We start from the raw sequence: 24,081 nt of genomic DNA on the forward strand, positions 1-24,081 counted from the left end.
TCTGCATAGATTCTTTATTAACTTTTGCAAAAGCAAATTCCATAAAGTTGCGGCTAGGCTCATCTTCCTACTGTTACTCCTCTTCCGCTGTTTCTCTGCGTAAATCCCTTCATTGGCTCCCTATGCATTTTATAATTCAATTCAAGCTCCTTATCCTCACCAACACTTCTCTCCCATACAACTCTGACCCAGTCTTGAGGTACACTCCCATCTCGCCACTCCACTCTGCCTCTAACCTCTCATCACCTCTCATTATCTCCTCCCATGCTCACCTCCAAGACTTCTGCCGTGCTGCCCCCTACTTCTGAAACTCCCTTCCCCGCCTCACTTGACTCTCCTCCAACCTACAATCCTTTAAACGCTCACTCAAAACTAACCTCTTCATGCTCGCTTATTCTACCACCTCTTGACCATCTTGTCCATCACCTCCTCTTCCTTTACCCACTATCTCAAATTTATCCAAGTTGGTCCTAGTGTCTCTCACCTCCCCTCCTTCTAGAATGTAAGCATTCACGGGCAGGGTCCTCACTACCTACTATCCAATGTGTGTATACTGTCCGTCTCCCTGGTATGTCCTGTCATGTCATGTCTTTCGCTACATTCTGCGTGAGTCCCCACAGTTTTACTCACACTGTGCTACTTATGTGTATTTACCTCATGTGTATGTGATTTTTCTTACTGTATTAATTATGGCCTATCTGTATTTGTATGATTGTCCGGCGCTACAGAATCTGTGGCACCTTTTAAATAAATAAATAATAATATGGCTGAAATAATCTTTCATATTGCTCTGTAATGATAAATAAGGGCTTTTGTGTCTCATGTCTTGGAAATGTCCTAGCTTCTAGTGAATTTAAAGGCTGAATATAAGTTCAGCTTACAAAATGGCTGCCTCCACTGTCTGTTTACATTGGAAGTGCATAAGGTTTACATAAAAATCATACAAACAAGCATAATTTATTTGCATGACATCATAACATAACAGAAGCAACAAGCGTTGTTTAGTCGGCGGTTTTATAATGGGCAAATAAACCTAGCACAGGCATAGAATTGAGTTATTATGAATAGTATACAGGTTATACTGTTTTCAAAATCTTCTCTAAGCCTAGGGAAGCAGATCGTGTGGTTCTAGGAGCTGCCATTTAGCCAGACTTTTACTGGCTGACTGGTAAACACAAGTCTAAAGGCCAATAACAACATACAGCCTGTACAAGAAGATGCTACTGTATTTTTTTCAAGTAAAACTTCATCCTTGTCATGTTTTAAGTAGATAAATACAGAGGAAATACTGTAATGATGAGTATTATTATTCTTCTACTGTAGAAAATGCTGGGTGCCAAAGAGTTCACCAGACAGCTTTAATATAACATTAAAACAAACATCTGCATTGGTTTCTGCACTGCATTAGACAAGCTGTTAAAATGTTACACATACTACATATCACCTCTAAAAGTCTGAATACGTGTAGTATTTTAGCTTAATACCAGGATGAATGCGGTAAATACAAATTCTATTATTTAATGATATTACTCTACCCACTTCAAAAATGTCACGGCACTAAAAGACAGCACAAGGAACACAAACACCTCACAGATTGTGCAGACATGTGATATAATGTATGGCATAAGTGCTTTCAGGACCAGATAACACAAAACAAAAGTTGCTGTGTTACAGATAGGAAGCCTGTTATACATAATAATTCCATTACAGCATTCATGTCAATCTCATCAGAAATGCAGAATCAGTACGTAAGGACAAGACCTCTAGACAACACCATGCAAAATAAGTAACGACATGCATCTGAACACTGACAGTACCATTATGTAAGGTATTGACTTACTTAGCGTATGTGTGTGTATGTATGTATATATATATATATATATATATATATATATATATATATATATATATATATATATAAATAAATATATATATGTGTATATATATATATATATATATATATATATATATATATATATATATATATATATATATATATAAAGGCACATTCATACAGGCATCAAGGAATGAATGTACAAGGGCTAAATTGGATTATGGCTGTGTCCATATTAATATCAATAAATGACACAGCTGTATCTGTATAAAATAATCCTGTTGCTGCTGTCACACTTTACTAAGGCATACTCTACCATTATGATCAGAGTTCTCGGTCTGCTTATTTCATCCACATCATCCTGTAGCACAATTTCATGTGACAGATCCTCCTGACGTCTTGTGCAAATGTGGGGACAGCTCCTCTGTACCACAGACCGAAAGGCTTGGAGCAGAACAATGCTGGCAGCACAGCCCATATCTGCATCCTGAATCCCACAAAATAACTTCTATGCTGATGCTACGTTTGTACAACAGTGGCTCCTTGTCCCTGAAAGCAGCCTACACTGCAGCCGCAGCCAGCCAGCTCTCCAATCAGTTCCTGCTGCACTGATCATCTGATCACAACTAAATAGCTTGGATGCAGCTAGAGGAAAAGACTTCATCCACTGTAACTGAACACTTGCAGAGACATTAGAGCATGAAACAGTCTCCAAATAATTCTGGAATCTAGAGAAGTCCAAGGTTTCCGGTTTTCTTATTTCCACAGAACACAGAATGGCTGCATTTCCATGGTACTTTTATTAAAATCATCTGTTCAAATAATGTCTTTGGTTGTTGCAGTAATGAAAGTCAGGAAATAGTCTGATCTTGTATAAAACAACATTAAACAGCAAATATTGCACTCAATTTACAATTGTTCTTTTGCAATAAGCAGTGGAGACAATGCATTAAGCAGGTTAGCTAGTTTTTGTTACTGCACATTCAACTATGAAATCCAATGTAATTAACAATTATAAATGCACTTGACTCTGAATAATATATATTAAAGTAAACCAGTTCTATATTTTTGGTGTTTGCCGCCATATAGCTTTATCTTAGTTGGTGGTATTCTGTCAGGGGCAAATGCAGGATTTGTAGAGGCGGGTTTCCACACCACACCGCCAGTGGGCGTGACCAGCATGCATGGGGACATGGCTATAATATTAGACAGTGATTGGCTGCTCTCCAACTCTTTCTATCCCTATAATATACATGGGCAACGCTGCATGCACTACTATTAGGTGCACACAGCTCTCCCTTTTCAAGTAGAGCCGTGTGAAGAGGGGACAGGGTCCAGCCACCTCAATTATACAGTGCCCCAGGCTTGGAGGGGGGTTTCCAGGCACTAGGGACCCCCCCCCCCCTAGATTGCCTATGTCTGTATCTGTACGACAAGCAAATAAATGCTGAGAACACTGCCCATGTTTGCAGTTTTGAAAACTTTAGGGGTACTTTTTAATATGGATTATTAGAAGATAAAATAATATATTGTGGCTTATATGGAAACATCTAAAAGGGTAGATAAAAGGAAAATTCACACAACATTTTTATTACAAATTAGCTCAGATCTCCCAATTGATAATAAACCCAATAACAAATATTTGTTACCTGTTTGACTGTCTTTTGTTACAAATATAAACATGTTTTAAAGTTTTTCCTAAATAGTCTGCTTTTGACCTGGAAAGAACAGGTATCATGTATCAATTCAGTTTGAAAAGATATTAGCCAGACTTCATCAGAAATATGGCAGTATCTGGTAAACAATGAGTAACAATACGAAATGAAATGTCAATACAGACAGAATAGCTCACAGTTTGCTTCAATAAAGGTTTAGTTTCCTGTTATATCTACCCATTGCCATTACTTTCAATAAAGGCATTTAGTGGAAGTACTTTCAGCCTTCTGGGGGTGGAGCCAAGGGGACATCGTGAAGCTCCTTGCTCTAACCCTAAAAAAAATTAAAGAATATAATATAGTAGGGGATGTTTTATCACCCAAATAGTGCTGGGTATAAAGACAGGCAAAGAGGTCAAATTTTCAGCTGTCTTCCACAAAATCCCGGGATTTGACCTTTGTACAGGGTGTCGGAAAGGTGCCGGCCATTTCTATACATAAATATACACCATGAGGATCAACCTGTCAAACATTTAGCCACATAATATTAAATCTTCTTTATTTTTTATGTATTGCCATGATTCCTCATCTATACCTGAAAGATTGATGTATCTGTGTACAGTCATGGCCAAAAGTTCTGAGAATGACACAAGTATTGATTTTCACAAAGTTTGCTGCTTCACTGTTTTAAGACCTTTTTGTCGGATGTCACTATGGTATACTGATGTAAAATTACAAGCACTTCATAAATGTCAAAGGCTTTTATTGACAATTATATTACGTATATGCAAAGAGTCAATATTTGCAGTGTTGACCCTTCTTTTTGAAGGCCTCTGCAATTTGCCCTGGCATGCTGTCAATCAACTCCTAGGCCACATACTGACTGATGGCCGCCCATTCTTGCCTAATTACTGCTTGGAATTTGTCAGAATTTGTAGGTTCTTGTTTGTCCACCCGCCTTTTGAGGATTGAACACAAGTTCTCAATGGGATTAAAGTCTGGGTTGTTTCCTGGCCATGGACCCAAAATTTTAATGTTTTGATCCCCGAGCCATTACCCCAGTCCAATCCCTGTACCTTTTGCAGAATACCTGTCTGTCCCTGATGTTTTTCCTGGAGAGAAATGGCTCCTTTGCTGGCCTTCTTGACACCAGGCCATCCTCCAAAAGTCTTCACCTCACTGTGCGTGCAGATGCACTCAGACCTGCCTGCTGCCATTCCTGAGCAAGCTCTGCACTGGTGGTACCCCGATCCTGCAGCTGAATCAACTTTAAAAGACATCCTGGCGCATGCTGGACGTTCTTGGGTGCCCTGAAGCCTTCTTCACAACTATTGAACCTCTCTCCTTGAAGTTGTTGATGATCCGATAAATGGTTGATTTAAGTGCAATCTTACTAGCAGCAATATCCTTGCCTGTGAAGCCGTTTTTGTGCAAAGCAATGATGATAGCACATGTTTCCTTGCAGGTAAACATGGTTAACAGAGAAAGAACAGTGATTTCTAGCACTCCCCTCCTTTTAAAGCTTCAAGTCTGTTATTCTAACTCAATCAGCATGACAGAGTGATCTCCAGCCTTGTCCTCGTCAACACTCTCGCCTGTGTTAACGAGAGAATCACTGACCAGATGTCAGCTGGTTCTTTTGTGGCAGGGCTGAAATGCAGTGGACATGTTGTTTTGGGGATATAATCCATTGTAATGGCAAAGAGGGACTTTGAAATTAATTGCAATCCATATGAACACTCTTCATGACAATCTGGAGTATATGCAAATTGCCATCATAAAAACATGACACAAACATTATTCCAGCCATTAAGGATATTTTGGCACTAGACATAGCTACAGAAATCATTTTCACATTGAATACTTATTATGATTCCTATTACCACCCTCTTCACAGCTAACACAAGACAACAACCCTCTGACCAACATTGCTGTGTGACTGATCACACAGCCCGCTCAATACTTTTACCTTTGCATTCTAGCTGGTCCATTATGCAATATGATGTAGCACATGCCCTTGTGTTTCAAACTCCCATTGTCCCATAGATTCTAAGATTGCATGCAGGGTTCTCTTACCTCTCTGTCTGTATGTATTACCCAGTATTGTTTTATTAATGTTTGTTCCCAATTGTAAAGCTCTACGGAATTTGTTATATAAATAAATGTTGATGATGATGATGATAACCTATATGGGGGACACTGGATAACTCACTGTAACGAGAGACGGATTTATTCATTAATTATGCTATTGTTCATGTGCACAATAACAAAGCCCCAGGTTCAGATGGCTTCACTTTCTTACTACTACTGCAGTGGCGCACGCAGGGGGGTTTCTGAGTCTCTAGAAACCCCCCCTGCGCTAACTAAGTGGCCACTGTCCTATACAGCAGCCGCGGCGCTGTCTAAGAAGCGTCCGCGGCGGTGCTGTATTGTATACAGCACCGCCGCAGATGCTTCTTAGACAGCGCCGCGGCTGCTGTATAGGACAGCGCTGGCGAAACGGAGCTAGCAGTTCTCTCTTGGGTTTTTTTTTTTTTTTTGGGTCGGCGGGGGGAAACCACCCCCCGACAATCCTCTGTGCGCCGCTGTACTGCTGACATATTATTGGGTATTACCACCTATTACACATTACTACTACTGGGTATATTACTGCTTCATGTATCATTGATTTACTAGTCCTTAGTGAATTACTGTAAATATTAATTGAGCCCACAAAATGGCTGTCTGCACTGTGTGTAGAACATAATCTACTATAGCAGACAGTTATATGTAAATAAATATGTAAAAGACAAATATTCTTAATACCTTGAACTACTTTTTTAATATAATTGATCTACTTTGTGATTGAAAGAAAGTTTCTAAGCCTCAATGAAAATGTTACTGATATAAAACAGTACATAATACTCTGCAATCACCCAGAGTCAGACTGGCTACAAGTGTACCAGGGAAATCCCTGGTGGGTCCTGCCCACTGCCATAGTTAGGGTGAGACCGTGCACTGCACACGTAAGGTTTACGGATGTGACCTAATGACGTTGAGCCCACCAAAGAGGGTGTCGACAGAAGAGAAGAACAAAAAGAGATGCTGACAGGAGCCTTAAGGTAAGTAAACTAATGTAGGGGTTGGAGAGAACTGGGAGTGGTTGTATAATAGATATAGTGATGTGACAGTTCATGAAACTCTGGATTATTAACATTAACATCAATAATATTCATTTTATCTAAAGCACTGAAATTAACCCATTTGACTCTGCATCAAACATCCAGACCTGCAAAAGATGACAGATATATCAAAGCTGGTAATAATCTTCAAATATGAAGCAAACTGTGTTTATAGGTACCTGCAATGTTCCCCTTTTTTGTCTGAGCAGACTTTTTATGCAATATTTATCAAAACGTGAGAGAAACGCACATGGCCAACACAGCTAAAATATTACCTCAATTTACATTTGAACCTCTGATTTCATTAAAATGAAACATATATTACACATGGAATAAACATATTGTACTAGTCATGGCATGCACATACTGTACTTATTAAGCAGGCAATGAACAAGGTTTATTATGTAGGCCCAGGCTCCCCCCTCGGTTCCCCTGTTTGGCTGGATGGTAATACAGAGAACTGGCTGGGGGGGGTGTCAGAGAAGAAGGTAATAGTAGGAGTAGATCTCTTTATGCATTGAAGGGGAATGCTTGGGCTAGTAATTTAAGGGTGGAGGTGAGGGCTAGTAATTTAACAGTGGGTGGGAGATATTCATTTATTGGTGGGATGATGGTGGGGATTATTTCATTTAATAGATTTAATAGGCTAGTGCCTATTAAATTAAGGTGGGGTGATGGGTTTATTCATTTAATGCTGAGTTGGTTTGGGGGCTAATACTTGAATGCAGGATTGACTTTAGAGAGAAGAATGGCTATTTATTATATGTGAATATATATTATTTACTGTGAGTGCTGTTTGGAAGGGAGTTTTTTTTATTAAATGTGAAAACTATTCATTTAATGTTGGGCTGGATGTAGGTAAGGAGTCATATTTATTAAATATGAGTGCTATTGGTTTAATTTGGTTTGGTGAAAAGAGGTCTAGATGGTTCACTCATTACTAAACTTTCCATATTTCATGTACCTATCATTTTTCCAAATTAGCCCCAACATTCCAGGATCCAGACAAGCAGCAACTAAGCTTTCAAGACCAAACTTGCCTTGAAAGCCATTGTCATTTCCCCCAGGAGCAACAGCTGGTGAACGAACAGGAAAGATGAAGCAGCGCTGTCTACCCCTGTCCTGATACTGGTGGTGCAGTCCTGATTTTGGGTGACTATCCCGCTCAGTCAGGACTTTGTCCCCGCTGCAAGGAAAGTTGTGAGTTATATCCCACTTCTCAATGCTCTAAAGGTGAAGCAGCATGCACCTAACATTGTGCCAGAAGGAAAGAAGAATCACTCAGATGCAATGACTGGGGCAGCGATTATTCTTTATGACACTTCCTCTTGCGTCTGGCCAACTCCCTTTAGCTCGAGCGCATGCACTATTTTGTGGGCCCCTACCATTGCAATCCCCCAGTGGGCCATTCATGCCCCAGTCCGACAATGATATCACCCACTTTGCTACCAGTATCGGTCAATACAGTATTATCCAATAAATAAACTCTGCTCACATGTGTCAGTTTAATATTAACAGTGTTCTAAATTGGAATGCCTAGCACTCAGTGAATGTAAGATGCATTCAGATATGAGAGTTGCCTCTTACAAGCAACCTGTTCAGCTATAGATGTGATCCACAGCTCTATCCTATTTAATCCTTTACATCAGTATAATTGTTCTACAATTGTTCTAATAATATATTTTTACAATTGCACAGCCAGCCAGCCAGCTTACATGACTCAAGAAATCTACTCTTGTCATCCTTGGTCAGAGAAAAGCAAGATTGACCCATTTATTTTAATCATTAGAAACGCCCCATGCACAGAGGGTCTAAAGGCACTTAGTGGTTAACGGAAAAAAATGTAGAATCCTGGATGACTAACCATTCGTACAGCAGCTACATAAATGTTTAGAAATCACATGCTGGGCCTGGAATCACTTTAAAAGCTAATGGTATATTGGAAGATAATAGCACATCAGGGTGAGGTTCAACTAAAAATAGTTTGGAATTGCCTTTAACAACTGAAAGGATCTTAAAATCCCTCCAAGCTCTTTCACTGTACAAAATTCCACTTAGGGATCCAATGTATTGTATTATCTAATCACAATAATTCAGTATCTTTGTAGTTCTTCTGGCAGAGAGGTAATGTATTGTACTTGGATTTTTACAGTGTATAAATGGCACATTGTCTAATACCTTTGTACTTCCAGCATTATGAAGGCATGCAGGAATCTAGAGGAAGCTTGTATAGTCATTAAGTGAGGAACAATACTTAGGTGCTCATCATAAAGCCAAGATATGGGTAAACTGAAAACTCTTTTTATCACTATATGAATATTTTGCATGTTTAAGGCATTTTGATGCAAAACTACAAGTTAACTACCACTAGACTAATATTCAGGGCCATCTTTTCCATTGGGCACGATGGGCAGCTGCCCGGGGCCCCACAGGCAAGGGGGCCCCATAGGCACGGCTCTTAATGAGAATAAATAATCCTGCAAAAGAAAAAAACCTGCAAAAAAAACCTACAAGGGTCACTGAGCAAGTACATCTATCTATCTCTATCTCTATATATCTATATCTATATCTGTATATGTATCTGTATACATCTATATATATATATCTATATCTAGGGGCCCCGGTGCACTGCTTTGGCCGGGGGCCCATAATGTTGTTAAGATGGCCCTGCTAATATTCACTGGTAGTTTTAATCTGCCCATGTATACAGAAGGGAGATGGGGTTGCACAAGGGATCATTGATCCCTATAATAAAAAAGGTGACTGACACAAGTATTTTTGCATAACAGAGGACTGACCATTACTTTCACAGTTTGAATACTACCTGACACTTTTAAAGCTGTGTGCTTATTGAGACTTCATCATCATCATCATCACCATTTATTTATATAGCGCCACAAATTCTACAACGCTGTACAGAGAACTCATTCACATCAGTCCCTGCCCCATTGAAGCTTACAGTCTAAATTCCCTAACATACACACACACACACACACACACACACACACACACACAGACACACACACACACACACACACACACAGACAGAGAGAGACTATGGTCAATTTGATAGCAGCCAATTAACTTACCAGTATGTTTTTGGAGTGTGGGAGGAAACCCGAGCACCCGGAGGAAACCCACGCAAACACGGGGAGAACATACAAACTCCACACAGATAAGGCCATGGTTGGGAATTGAACTCATGACCCCAGTGCTGTGAGGCAGAAGTGCTAACCACTTAGCCTCAGTGCTGTCACTTTGACTCCTGTCCTCTGCTATTATTGATGAACTTCAAGTCTATGTCATTCTGACATCTACCCACGTGGACTTACCTGATACTCATTCATCTCTGGATCTTCAGATTCCATCTCGCAAGGTAAACTAACTATTTGTATATTACTCCTGCTACATGGTGCATCATTGCCTGTATCTAATCAGATGAATTATTATGTATTACTTTAATATTTATTCTACATCAATAATTTGTATTGAAATGTTCAAAGGCATATAAGGGGATACTGAAAGCAAAAAGGGAGGTAAAATAGGGAGTACACAGGGAATCCCCACGTCGGGGGGGAGGGCAGTGTTACTCAAGTAAAACAGTACAATTACTTTAATATCTATTAATCATTGTATTATTATTACTAGCCAACTTAATTTAACATCTACTTGTTTCAAATTGGGGTTAAATAGGCAGTATATTTAATGGTACATTGATGATGTGTCATCTGCTCAACCTCCCTATGACCCGTCTCTCCCCACTTCAATCCATCCTCAATACCACTGCTCAACTTATGTTCTATTATCACTGCTCTGCTTCAGTCTCCCCTCTCTGCCAGTCTCTACAATGGCTCCCTGTTCCTAACAAATGCCTCAGTCTCAGCTATAAAGTCCTCAGCCACTCCTCTCCCCCCTACAACTCCAACCTCATCTCCATCCACACTCCATCCCACCAATGACCTCACCTCCTGGCTATCTGCTGAACATGAGGGTTTGAGTTGTCCTATCTTTTGGTGGCATGAAAGCTGAAGAGGTGGGGATCATACCCATTTCTAGCAGAAGTAAAGACTGGAAGGATTGCATGGATCAGGTGCCTATACATTTGTCCTATGATTATAGAGGATGATATTCGTCTTCCTCTTTACAGCTCATAAGGTGCATGACGTAGAATGAAAGCGGAATCTGCAGAAGAGCACCAGTGAGAAAGTTCTTAAACCACCACAAAACTGGTAATGTATTTCAACGTATATAATGTAAAACGTCTATCGGTCTAGCACAGCCAGATGCTAAAACTATTCAATCCAGATCGAAATCGACTAAAACTGGTTCGTTCCAAGCAACTCAAACATTTAGTTTAAACAATCTTAAAAACACTGAAATAGTTTTTTAGTTTAACCCTAATTGTGTGCATCTTATAACTGCTAAGCTGCTAACTGCTATAACTGCTAACTATTAAACCGCTGCTAACTACTATAACTATTAAACTGCTGCTAACTACTATAACTATTAAACTGCGACTACTAAACATGTTATATTAGCTCTTTCAGTTTACATGGCAATATCTTAATATATTTAATATTTTTTGTTGTTTTTAATTGTAGCAGTGAACATTATTTTGTTCAAATTTGAGGTTCCAAGTTTGAATTTCAAATTCATCATTCATATTTAAAAAAAAAACATTTTTAAAAACCCTATACAATGTAGACATTTAATCTTGAATATATTTGAACTGTCTCGAACCTGGTTAAACCTGTACGCCTTGCTTGAATTTAGCTAAATTGTCTTATTCTTACTAAAATTCAGGAACTTTTTGCAAATTTATAAAACTTTAGAACTAGTTCAATAAACCAGTCCGAGAACCATCTTGAAACAATTTCAGGCATCTGCCATTACAATACAGGACTGGACAGAGTGCTAAAGTAAGCTACATCTGTACAAGGCCAGATGGGATACAACTGATATAATATTTTTTTATTCATCTAAATGTTAAACAAGAAAAATAAGAGTAGTATTAGCCACACTTTGAGGCTGAACCTCCACTTGAAACCAACTGAAACTAACACCAAAACAGGGCCATCTTTTCCATGGGGCACGATGGGCAGCTGCCCGGGGGCCCCATGGGCAAGGGGGCCCCATAGGCACAGCTCTTAATGAGAATAAATAATCCTGCAAAAGAAAAAAAACCTGCAAAAGAAACCTTCAAGGGTCACTGAGCAAGTACATCTATCTCTATCTCTATATATCTATATCTATATCTGTATATATCTATATATCTATATCTATATCTATATTTAGGGGCCCCGGTGCACTGCTTTGCCCGGGGGCCCATAATGTTGTTAAGATGGCCCTGCACCAAAATAATAAGTTAACAAGGCAGAGTGACTCCTACTCCCCAACAATAACAATGCCCCTCCCAAGCATCTCCATTTCATTCCCTTTGACCAAGATTATTCCATGTAAAGCCTCAAATTGCCTGTGCCCCCCATTCTATAATAGAGGCATGACACACCACCATAATAACCATATTGTTTCACATGTCTTTCCATATAGAAATCTAAACCAATAAGAATCGATATTGATAAGATTGGATAAGTGTCATTTTAATTCTGCCAATGAATATGAGTCTTTATAATTGTATCAATGTTATCTGAATTGTTCCACTCACATTCCTATCTCCCATTTATCTCTTATGTACTCTGTACCCTACTCCTGAAATATTATTAATATTCAATAAAAGGTTTATTTAAAGATTAGTAATACAGTATAGTATAAAGTAATATATGAAAAAATGTAGTAATATATTGTATTTACAATATGTAGTTATATACCGTATTTATTTTACCATGAAGAGCCTGAGAGGTATAGTTTACAGACTATATATATCAGGATTGTCATGAACAGACTTGTTCTGAAGGTCTTATATGCCAGTATTGGCGCTGCTAAGCTAAGAGGGGCGGAGTCTAAACACGCCTTAGGTCTTTGGGGTTCGCTGCGGAGATGTGCAGGTTGCGGCCCTCCCAAACAGCTACCAGCGAGGTGTAGGTGAACTAGAGTAGTCGTGAAGTCCAAAAGGTCAAAAAGTGCGGGCTAAACAGGTACCAAAGGAGCAGGCAGAAGTGGGGTCAGAATGACTGAAGGTATAGATCAGGGGATCAGAATGAGTCCAGAGGGAGATTCAAAGAGTAGTCAGGCAGAACCGGGTCAGAATCCAAGAAGTCAGGTATGCGCAGGAAACAAAGATGTGCTGGAGAACTAGAGACCTAGATACTCTGGCACCCTAGTGGTGACAGACTCAGGTTTATACATGGCAGTGGCATGTCATTGGTGGGTGTGGGATCGGCGGTCATAACGGGGATTGCGCAGCAACGGAGATGCAATGTTCGGGCTCATGTGCCCGAAGTTCTGGCCAAGAACCGTAAATAGTGTTCCGTTGCTTGGCAACAGGACGCCTGGAGGGCAAAGAAGGCGATGTCCCTGGCACCTGGCGTGTGAGTGGGGATGGCACCTGACAAGGATAAAAGAGATTACTGCCAGCAATGTTCCCACATCTAGGGATCACATGAGTGAAGTTAAAGGCTATTTTGAGCATTGTATTTACCTGGTATAAGCATTTAGATAGAAATATAAGAATTTAATTATTTTGAATCCTCATTGAAAATTCCTTTGCTGGCTGCTTTAATCTTTTATTTTTAATTCAACTTTGTTTGTAGTTGTAAACAACAATACACATTAATAACAAGAGACAATAGCACACATACACACCAGCACCAATATTAAATTAGCAGAAGACAAAGTAAAATGTAATTTATCAGATAAAAGGACACTCAATTGAAGGAAACCATTTATTTTGTAAGTTATTGGGGCAATGATCACTAACATATGTTATGCTATACAGCCTTAATGTACTATTTTATGCACTATCCATTTTTGACCAATGGCAGGTTAAGTATCTCCACCCAACTCTACCTCCCTGTTATCATAGAAAATCAAGAGCGAAGGTGCCATAAGGTCCATAAGGATAGGGATTACGACCAGGGATGAAATTATACCATCAACCTTCCTACAAAATCATGGAATCACAAGTAAGACCAAAATAAGTAAAAAGACAAACAAAGTACACCCTCTGCAGTTCATTTTATGTAAGCGAAAGGCAGTGCAATACAACTTTTGTACATACTGCAGGTGAATCATGTATTCCTAGCTGAGTTATGAATACTGAGAGCTAATCCAACACCTCCTCCACACTCAAAGAATCGAGGGATGTCCTCTTGGATAGGGTAACAATGCAGCATATGAGCAGTCTTCCCAAAATGCAAAAATAAAGAAAAATATAAACAGAGGCATGACACACCACGATAATGCACAAGAATCAGTGTCAGACCAGTGCTGCGTTTCGTCCCAACAAGGAGGCTTCCTTAAGAGCCTAATGAAACTAAACCAATAAGATATTTAAGTAGCCAGCCAACTAAGGCTCCCAGCTGCAAAATGAAAATATTGCATTGGCTAGCTAATACATAATGAATGCCTAAATATGTACCCAAGCAACTATATTATATCTAACTTTATAGTAAGTAAATTAAACATAATTGTTCTAAGAAACACTGCTAGCTCTTAAAACAAATTATTCATTGAACCTTTGATTACCCTAATATAATGAAAGGGATATATACTAATGCATATTATACAATATAACTCAATCTATAAGTGTATGTGAATTAAAAAATATGGAATATATATCTATATAGATATATATATGTATATATATAGATATATAGATATATAGATATATAGATGATATATATATATATATATATATATATATATATATATGATATATATATATATATATATATATATATATATATATATCTTTCTATATATTTATATATATATATATATATATATATATATATATATATGATATATATATATCTTTCTATATATTTTTATATTTTTATATATATATATATATATATATATATATAAAAAAAAATATATAGATATATATATATATATATATATATACATATACATATATATATATATATATATATATATATATATATATATATCTAACATGTTCTTATTTCTAAATACTTATATGCAAGTACATTAATCAAATACATTTACTAAACCTTCAAAATCCACCAGGGCATATACAATTTAAGTATTTAAAAACATTAGCTATTCTTCATCCTGAGGGGAAAAAAGAAGAAATGGAAAAATGTATTATATAGTATATAATTCCAAGAAAGATATGAGACTGAAATAATCATTTAAGCCCCTGGAAGAAAGATAATGTAACTGATAAGTCCATTTTGATTCTAATTGTACCAGGAACTATCACTCTGTTTCCAGTGGCATCATATAGAATGAAATACAGTTTAGTACCTCGAATATTGTATTGTGAAATTTAGCAAAATGTGGTAAAAGACTTTGGGCCTGATTCATTAAAGATCATAACTGGCGATACGTTGCGTATTTTGTGCACAATTACTTTACATATGCCCAGAACTGGATCATACGCCAGAGAACGCAGAAACATCCAATTCATCTTCAAGTGCAAAGGCCCCTTACTACAGCCTATGATTTCAGGGGCAGAGCCAGGAGGGGATTTGGCGTATGCACGTAGTCAATGTACAGTAAGGACGTGCCAAGCTCAAGCACACGCAACCTCCTCAGATTCAAGCTCTGGGCATCTCAAAGGTACTTCTTTTCTTCCTATTTTTTTCCCGTTTTGTCATTAATGACTATATTTTTAACAGGTGACATAAATTGAATGTTTATTTTATTTTCATTGCATTCTTTGTGACTTGAACGTACACACAAAAGTATAAAAAAATTAATTAAAAAAAAAAGCGAAGTTATGCTGAGTCAAATGTGTCTCAGGAAGCACCTATACTTGACAGCATTAAGCATAAACGCTAGAGTTACATTACCTTATTTGTACATAATATAATAATGTAATGAAGTGTCAAATACACAAGAAAGATTATTGTCTTCACACATATTAATAAATGCAAAAGTCGCCTTTCCCGTATAAAAAGGAATGAACTACAAGCATCTCCACATCTGTTCTTTACCCTTTTAAACATTCCAAAAAATACCTTTTAGGTGATCTGGTGCCATAAATAATTTGATTGATAACATTGTACTCATGGTACTTTGGGGAAGTGTAGCAGCTTTGTAACTATCAAGGATCAGGATATTATAAGATAGAATAGTATTGAATAGATAGGAAGGGAAACATGTAAATATGTTATGGAGATTATCTGACTAGGAACTGTCCTGGTGATCCGTTGCACAATCGGCCAGGAAGTATGAGGCTTTACTGGTGCTTTCAGTTCTTCCCTTACTGCTCCAGGAGTCTCTACTTGCTGGATTTGGATGATTGTAAAAGTCTTTCAATATTAGTGAGAAAGTCTCTGAGTTATCTCAGACTACTGGTTTTCATCCTTCTCCTCTGGGTGCCACAATCCAGAGCTATTTTAGAAACGCACGAGTCTGTGCTTCCTGAAGAAGCCGGTCATCTGGGAACTCATTTACATTTTTTCAGCTTAGGAGACATCACAAGCTGTTGCTAGTATATCTCATGGATGGGTGAGAGTTGCTTTGGAATCAGTGTAATTTTAGCTGATACTCTGTCTGGAAGGGAGCCTCAGTTTTTAGCTAGTGTATTAGCGTTTAATTCACTTGAGTATATGCATAAAGATTCTGTCACAAAAGATCATACTTAGATAGGTAATGAACTGTCATATATTCATGAGAGACTAGTGTCTTGAGGGTGTTATTAATAAATGCTAAAGTCACATTGTCCATATAAGATGAAGTTAAATAGAAATACCATCATATATGTACTTTACCATTTAGAATTAAATGGGAATTTTCTGTCTTGCAGTAGTCCAAATGGAAATGACAAATAAGTAATCTTAATAGATCACTGTGATTTGATATAATATAGAGCAATGCTAATGAGTACTGTCAGCTGAATGGGTCAATATGTAAGAAGTCAATTAGAGACTAATGGTCATTCGTACCATCATTGCTTATCATTACAACAGCCCTCCACCACCCGCAAGGGAGAGATATGCTTCATTAAAAGCCTATCAGGGGATATGTCCTTGTCTAATTATGTCACATAGACATTATGGGCCTGAGTCATTAAGGAGAGTAAAGCATTAAGAAGGAGTAACTTTGTACCTGGGAAAAACCATGTTGCATTAGAGGGGGAGGTATATTTAAAATGTGGGGACAGATTTATAGTTTGGGTAGGGCATGTCCTAGATTAACTTTACATTTCAGTGTAAAAATAAAGCTATCAATTATTTGTGTGCAAGATGAAAAAAACAGCCAGTATTTAACTTATGTGCAAAATAATAAACTAATTTGCACCCCTTGCTTTGTAACATGGTTTGTCTCGGAGAACATTTACTCCTTTCTTGCCTTACTTTCCTTAATGACTCAGGCCCTATATGTCATGCTAAACTTACAAGAAGATGCCCTTACTATATCAACTAACTCTTGCCTCCACCCCTCCAGGCAAGTCTAAGATACACACAAAGCTAGATATGGACACCACAAGAATTGACATATGTCCAACTCTAAATAAGGCCCTATAATTTTTATGGTGTTTACTATTAAAATAAGACTATTGAGTTTATCAGGTAGTATATTATCTAACATGGAATCTTCCTTTATTTAATCTGTTTGCAAATTATTTTATTTATCCATAAGCATTATTATATTTAGTTATTAATGGGTCTGTAAGTAGAAGGATTTATATATTCCTCTTCATTATTATTATTGTTGTTGTTATATCTGTGGGGTTTTCTCTCTATTCCTAAGGGTAAGATCTATACAACTCATACACCTAAATGTTTGTCATTAGAATAACCTGTTCCTGTCATTTCTATCTTTAAATTTTATCCATAAGCATTAGAGATTGTCTATTGTAATCACATACTTTTCTACAGTTGTGTTTAATCCTCCCCTGCTGACTAGAATGGATGTTTTTAATCCAATTTCTATGGTGGTTGTATGAGTGTAAATATAGTTTTATATTTATCAGTTAGCTAGAAAACATTTGCAGTTTGTAATACATACTTTTTCTATAAAAAAAAACTAAATCTAAAAAAGAAATGATCTTTTGACTTGTATTGATTACATTTTTATTGGTGAAATTAAAATTTAAAGTAGTTTATTCAAATTAGAGATGAGCGGGCTCGGATATCTGAAATCCGAGCCCACCCGAACATTGCCGATCCGAGTCGGATCCGAGACAGATCCGGGTATTGGCGCCAAATTCAAATCTGAAACTGAGGCTCTGACTCATAATCCCGTTGTCGGATCTCGCGATACTCGGATCCTATAAATTCCCCGCTAGTCGCCGCCATCTTCACTCGGGCATTGATCAGGGTAGAGGGAGGGTGTGTTAGGTGGTCCTCTGTCCTGGTAGATCTCGTGCTGTGCTGTTTAGTTCTGTGCTGTGCTGTTTAGTTCTGTGCTGTGCTGTGCTGTGCTGTGCTGTGCTGTGCTGTGCTCTGCAGTATCAGTCCAGTGGTGCTGTGTGCTGTGCTCTGTCCTTCTGAGGTCAGTGGTGCTGCTGGGTCCAGTGCTGTGTCCTGTTCAGTCCAGTGGTGCTGTGTCCTGTGCTCTGTGCTTCTAAGGGCATAGTTATTTCCCCAATATTCCCCTGTGTTTAAAAAATTAAAAAAAAGTTATTTAAAAAAATACCAAAAACTAATTTAATTTTTTTTAATTACCACAAAATTTGCACAACCAATCCTGCAGTATAAGCCCATTGGTACTGCAATATTACCAAGTTCACACATTCAGCAGTAAAAGTCCAGTGGTACTGCAATATTACAAAGTTTACACATTCTGCAGTATCAGTCCAGTGGTGCTGTGTGCTGTGCTCTGTCCTTCTGAGGTCAGTGGTGCTGCTGGGTCCTGTGCCGTGTCCTGTTCAGTCCAGTGGTGCTGTGTCCTGTGCTCTGTGCTTCTAAGGGCATAGTTATTTCCCCATTATTCCCAAGTTTTTAAAAAATTAAAAAAAAAGTAAAAAAAAAATTACAATTAAAAATTAAAAAAAAAAAAAATATAATTATAACCAAATTTGCAAAACCAATCCAGCAGTATAAGTCCATTGGTACTGCAATATTACAAAGTTCACACATTCTGCAGTATCAGTCCAGTGGTGCTGTGTCCTGTGCTCTGTCCTGCTGAGTTCCGTAGTGCTGCTGGGTCCTGTGCCGTGTCCTGTTCAGTCCAGTGGTGCTGTGTCCTGTGCTCTGTGCTTCTAAGGGCATAGTTATTTCCCCATTATTCCCAAGTTTTTAAAAAATAAAAAAAAAGTAAAAAAAAATAAAAAATTTAAAAAAAAAAAAATATATAATAATTATTATAACCAAATTTGCAAAACCAATACAGCAGTATAAGTCCATTGGTACTGCAATATTACCAAGTTCACACATTCTGCAGTATCTTGTGCTACATATAATGGAGACCAAAAATTTGGAGGATAAAGTAGGGAAAGATCAAGACCCACTTCCTCCTAATGCTGAAGCTGCTGCCACTAGTCATGACATAGACGATGAAATGGCATCAACGTCGTCTTCCAAGCCCGATGCCCAATCTCGTAGTACCGGGCATGTAAAATCCAAAAAGCCCAAGTTAAGAAAAAGTAGCAAAAAGAGAAACTTAAAATCATCTGAGGAGAAACGTAAAGTTGCCAATATGCCATTTACGACACGGAGTGGCAAGGAACGGCTTAGGCCCTGGCCCGTGTTCATGACTAGTGGTTCAGCTTCACCCACGGATCTTAGCCCTCCTCCTCCTCCCCCACCCTACAAAAAATTGAAGAGAGTTATGCTGTCAGCAACAAAACAGCAAACAACTCTGCCTTCTAAAGAGAAATTATCACAAATCCTCAAGACGAGTCCAAGGGTGTTGGTGGTTGTCAAGCCTGACCTTCCCATCACTGTACGGGAAGAGGTGGCTCGGGAGGAGCCTATTGATGATGTAGCTGGCGCTGTGGAGGAACTTGATGATGAGGATGGTGATGTGGTTATTGTAAATGAGGCACCAGGGGGGGAAACAGCTGATGTCCATGGGATGAAAAAGCCCATCGTCATGCCTGGTCAGAAGACCAAAAAATGCACCTCTTCGGTCTGGAGTTATTTTTATCCAAATCCAGACAACCAATGTATGGCCATATGTAGCTTATGTAAAGCTCAAATAAGCAGGGGTAAGGATCTTGCCCACCTAGGAACATCCTCCCTTATACGTCACCTGAATAACCTTCATAGTTCAGTGGTTAGTTCAGGAACTGGGGCTAGGACCCTCATCGGTACAGGGACACCTAAATCCCGTGGTCCAGTTGGATACACACCAGCAACACCCTCCTCGTCAACTTCCTCCACAATCTCCATCAGATTCAGTCCTGCAGCCCAAGTCAGCAGCCAGACTGAGTCCTCCTCAATACGGGATTCATCCGAGGAATCCTGCAGCGGTACGCCTACTACTGCCACTGCTGCTGTTGCTGCTGTTAGTCGGTCATCTTCCCAGAGGGGAAGTCGTAAGACCGCTAAGTCTTTCACAAAACAATTGACCGTCCAACAGTCGTTTGCCATGACCACAAAATACGATAGTAGTCACCCTATTGCAAAGCGTATAACTGCGGCTGTAACTGCAATGTTGGTGTTAGACGTGCGCCCGGTGTCCGCCATCAGTGGAGTGGGATTTAGAGGGTTGATGGAGGTATTGTGTCCCCGGTACCAAATCCCGTCGAGATTCCACTTCACTAGGCAGGCGATACCAAAAATGTACAGAGAAGTACGATCAAGTGTCCTCAGTGCTCTAAAAAATGCGGTTGTACCCACTGTCCACTTAACCACGGACATGTGGACAAGTGGTTCTGGGCAAACGAAGGACTATATGACTGTGACAGCCCACTGGGTAGATGCATCCCCTTCCGCAGCAACAGCAACAGCTGCATCAGTAGCAGCAACTACAAAATGGCGGCTCGTGCAAAGGCAGGCAACATTGTGCATTACAGGCTTTAATAAGAGGCACAATGCTGACAACATATTAGAGAAAATGAGGGAAATTATCTCCCAGTGGCTTACCCCACTTAGACTCTCATGGGGATTTGTGGTGTCAGACAATGCCAGTAACATTGTGCGGGCATTAAATATGGGCAATTTCCAGCACGTCCCATGTTTTGCCCACACCATTAATTTGGTGGTGCAGCATTACCTCAAGAGTGACAGGGGTGTGCAGGAGATGCTTGCGGTGGCGCGCAAAATTGCTGGACACTTTCGGCATTCAGCCAGTGCCTACCGCAGACTAGAGGCACATCAAAAAAGCATGAACCTGCCCTGCCATCACCTCAAACAAGAGGTTGTGACGCGCTGGAACTCCACCCTCTATATGCTGCAGAGGATGGAGGAGCAGCAAAAGGCCATTCAGGCCTACACAGCCACCTACGACATAGGCAAAGGAGTGGGGATGCGCCTCAGTCAAGCGCAGTGGAGACTGATTTCCGTGTTGTGCAAGGTTCTGCAGCCATTTGAACTTGCCACACGAGAAGTCAGTTCCGACACTGCCAGCTTGAGTCAGGTCATTCCCCTGATCAGGCTGTTGCAGAAGCAGCTGGAGAAAGTGAGGGAGGAACTGGTAAGCCATTGCGATTACACCAAGCATGTAGCTCTTGTGGATGTAGCCCTTCGTACGCTTTGCCAGGATCCGAGGGTGGTCACTCTTTTAAAGTCAGAGGAATACATTCTGGCCACCGTGCTCGATCCTCGGTTTAAAGCGTATGTTGTGTCTCTGTTTCCGGCGGACACAAGTCTACAGCGGTGCAAAGACCTGCTGGTCAGGAGATTGTCCTCTGAAGAGGACCGTGACATGCCAACAGCTCCACCCTCATTTCCTTCCACATCTATGGCTGCGAGGAAAAAGCTCAGTTTTCCCAAAAGAGGCGCTGGCGGGGATGCTGATAACATCTGGTCCGGACTGAAGGACCTGCCAACCATTGCAGACATGTCTACTGTCGCTGCATTGGATGCTGTCACAATAGAAAAAATTGTGGATGATTACTTTGCTGACACCATCCAAGTAGACATGTCAGACAGTCCATATTGTTACTGGCAGGAAAAAAAGGCAGTTTGGAAGCCCCTGTACAAACTGGCTCTATTTTACCTGAGTTGTCCCCCCTCCAGTGTGTACTCGGAAAGAGTTTTTAGTGCAGCGGGGAACCTGGTCAGTGAGCGGCGAAGGAGGTTGCTTCCTCAGAACGTTGAAAAAATGATGTTTATAAAAATGAATAATCAATTCCTCAATTAAGTACAGCACTGCCCTCCAGACAGTACAGAGGGACCTGTGGTTGTGGAGTCCAGCGGGGACGAATTGATAATGTGTGATGAGGAGGAAGTACACACTGTAGGGGGAGAGGAATCAGAGGTTGAGGATGAGGACGACATCTTGCCTCAGTAGAGCCTGTTTAGTCTGTACAGGGAGAGATGAATAGCTTTTTTGGTGTGGGGGCCCAAACAAACCAATCATTTCAGCCAAAGTTGTTTGGTAGGCCCTGTCGCTGAAATGATTGGTTTGTTAAAGTGTGCATGTCCTATTTCAACAACATAAGGGTGGGTGTGAGGGCCCAAGGACAATTCCATCTTGGACCTTTTTTTTTTGCATTATATGACCAATCAACAGTCGTTTGCCATGTTCAAAAAGTAAAACCAAATTTAAAAAAATACAAGAAATTAAACCAAAAGTAAAATGCCGTGTCATAATTTAAAACAAGAGGTATTGACGTGCTCTAAAACTACTGTATTGTTGTTTATATTTTATAAACACTACACTTGAAAGCTTGAGTCTTTCAATAAAAAAGTAACTGTCCATTGCACGAATATTTGCAACAGGGACAATTTTAGGGTTAAGAAAGTCAACTAATAACACTTCGACGCTGTCTGTCTTTATAAACACTACACTTGAAAGTTGGAGGAGGTATTGTGGCCCCGGCACCAAATTTACTACCGGGGCCACTCCACTGTGCAGTCCATATTTAGGTGTATCAGATATTAAACAACGGTGACAGTTGATGCCCAATTTTTTAATTATATTGTGGCCTCGGTACCAAATTGTGTACCGGGGCCACCACACTACGCAGTCCAGATACTTGTTTGGTGGAATTCAGACCAGTTGAGGGTTTTATTATTATTATATTGTGTGGACCACTCTATCTATACCACACTACAACTCTATATACCACTCTATTTCATACTTTAATTCTATTTCATACTTTAATTCTATTTAATACTTTAATTCTATTTCATACTTTAATTCTATTTCATACTTTAATTCTATTACTAATTACCATAAAGAGGAACAAAATAAACCAATTTTACCAAAAGTATAATATGACTTAGACTTACAAACACTACACTTGAAAGATGGTGCCTTTAAATGAAAAAGTCAGTCTTCATTGCACGACTATGTGCAACAGGGACAGTTTTTTGGGTTTACAAAGTCAAACAATAACACTTCGACCCTGTCTGTCTGGGATCTCAATGACGAATTGTCTGTACCATGTTTGGAGGAGGTATTGTGGCCCCGGTATCAAATTGGGTACCGGGGCCACCCCACTATGCAGTCCAGATACTTGTTCGGTGGAATTCAGACCAGTTGAGGGTTTTATTATTATTATATTGTGTGGACCACTCTATCTATACCACACTACAACTCTATATACCACTCTATTTCATACTTTAATTCTATTTCATACTTTAATTCTATTTAATACTTTAATTCTATTTCATACTTTAATTCTATTTCATACTTTAATTCTATTACTAATTACCATAAAGAGGAACAAAATAAACCAATTTTACCAAAAGTATAATATGACTTAGACTTACAAACACTACACTTGAAAGATGGTGCCTTTAAATGAAAAAGTCAGTCTTCATTGCACGACTATGTGCAACAGGGACAGTTTTTTGGGTTTACAAAGTCAAACAATAACACTTTGACCCTGTCTGTCTGGGATCTCAATGACGAATTGTCTGTACCATGTTTGGAGGAGGTATTGTGGCCCCGGTATCAAATTGAGTACCGGGGCCACCCCACTATGCAGTCCAGATACTTGTTTGGTGGAATTCTGACACGTGGAGGGTTTTTTAATTATATTGTGGCCTCGGTACCAAATTGTGTACCGGGGCCACCACACTACGCAGTCAAGATAGATAGATGCGTATCATAGATAAAGTACATTCAGTGGTGTGGGGCAAATTGAAAAATATTCAAAATGCACTGACATTATCAAAAACAAGAGGTTGTCACACGCTAAAACTCCAACATGTATATGATGGAGAGGATGGAGGAGCAGCCGTATGTGTAGTGTAATGCAGACCTGTTGAAGGTTTTT

General features: G+C 39.3%; 1 protein-coding gene across 4 annotated transcripts in view; it reads right to left on the bottom strand.

Moving 5' to 3' along the window:
• Nucleotides 1-24,081, bottom strand: part of DOCK10 (dedicator of cytokinesis 10) — a 256,655-nt gene that overhangs the window by 172,878 nt on the left and 59,696 nt on the right. For 3 of the 4 annotated variants that reach the window (XM_075201943.1, XM_075201947.1, XM_075201942.1), the window contains exon 1: nucleotides 2,151-2,377. The exons of the other annotated variant lie outside the window; for it this stretch is intronic. In XM_075201943.1, coding sequence (XP_075058044.1) covers nucleotides 2,151-2,312 — 162 coding nt within the window. In that variant the 5' untranslated portion in view covers nucleotides 2,313-2,377. Of the gene's footprint in view, nucleotides 1-2,150; nucleotides 2,378-24,081 lie in introns of those variants that run through there. 4 annotated transcript variants of the gene reach the window in all.

This window comes from Mixophyes fleayi, chromosome 3, assembly GCF_038048845.1.
Source record: "Mixophyes fleayi isolate aMixFle1 chromosome 3, aMixFle1.hap1, whole genome shotgun sequence".
Classification (NCBI taxonomy): Eukaryota; Metazoa; Chordata; class Amphibia; order Anura; family Limnodynastidae; genus Mixophyes; species Mixophyes fleayi.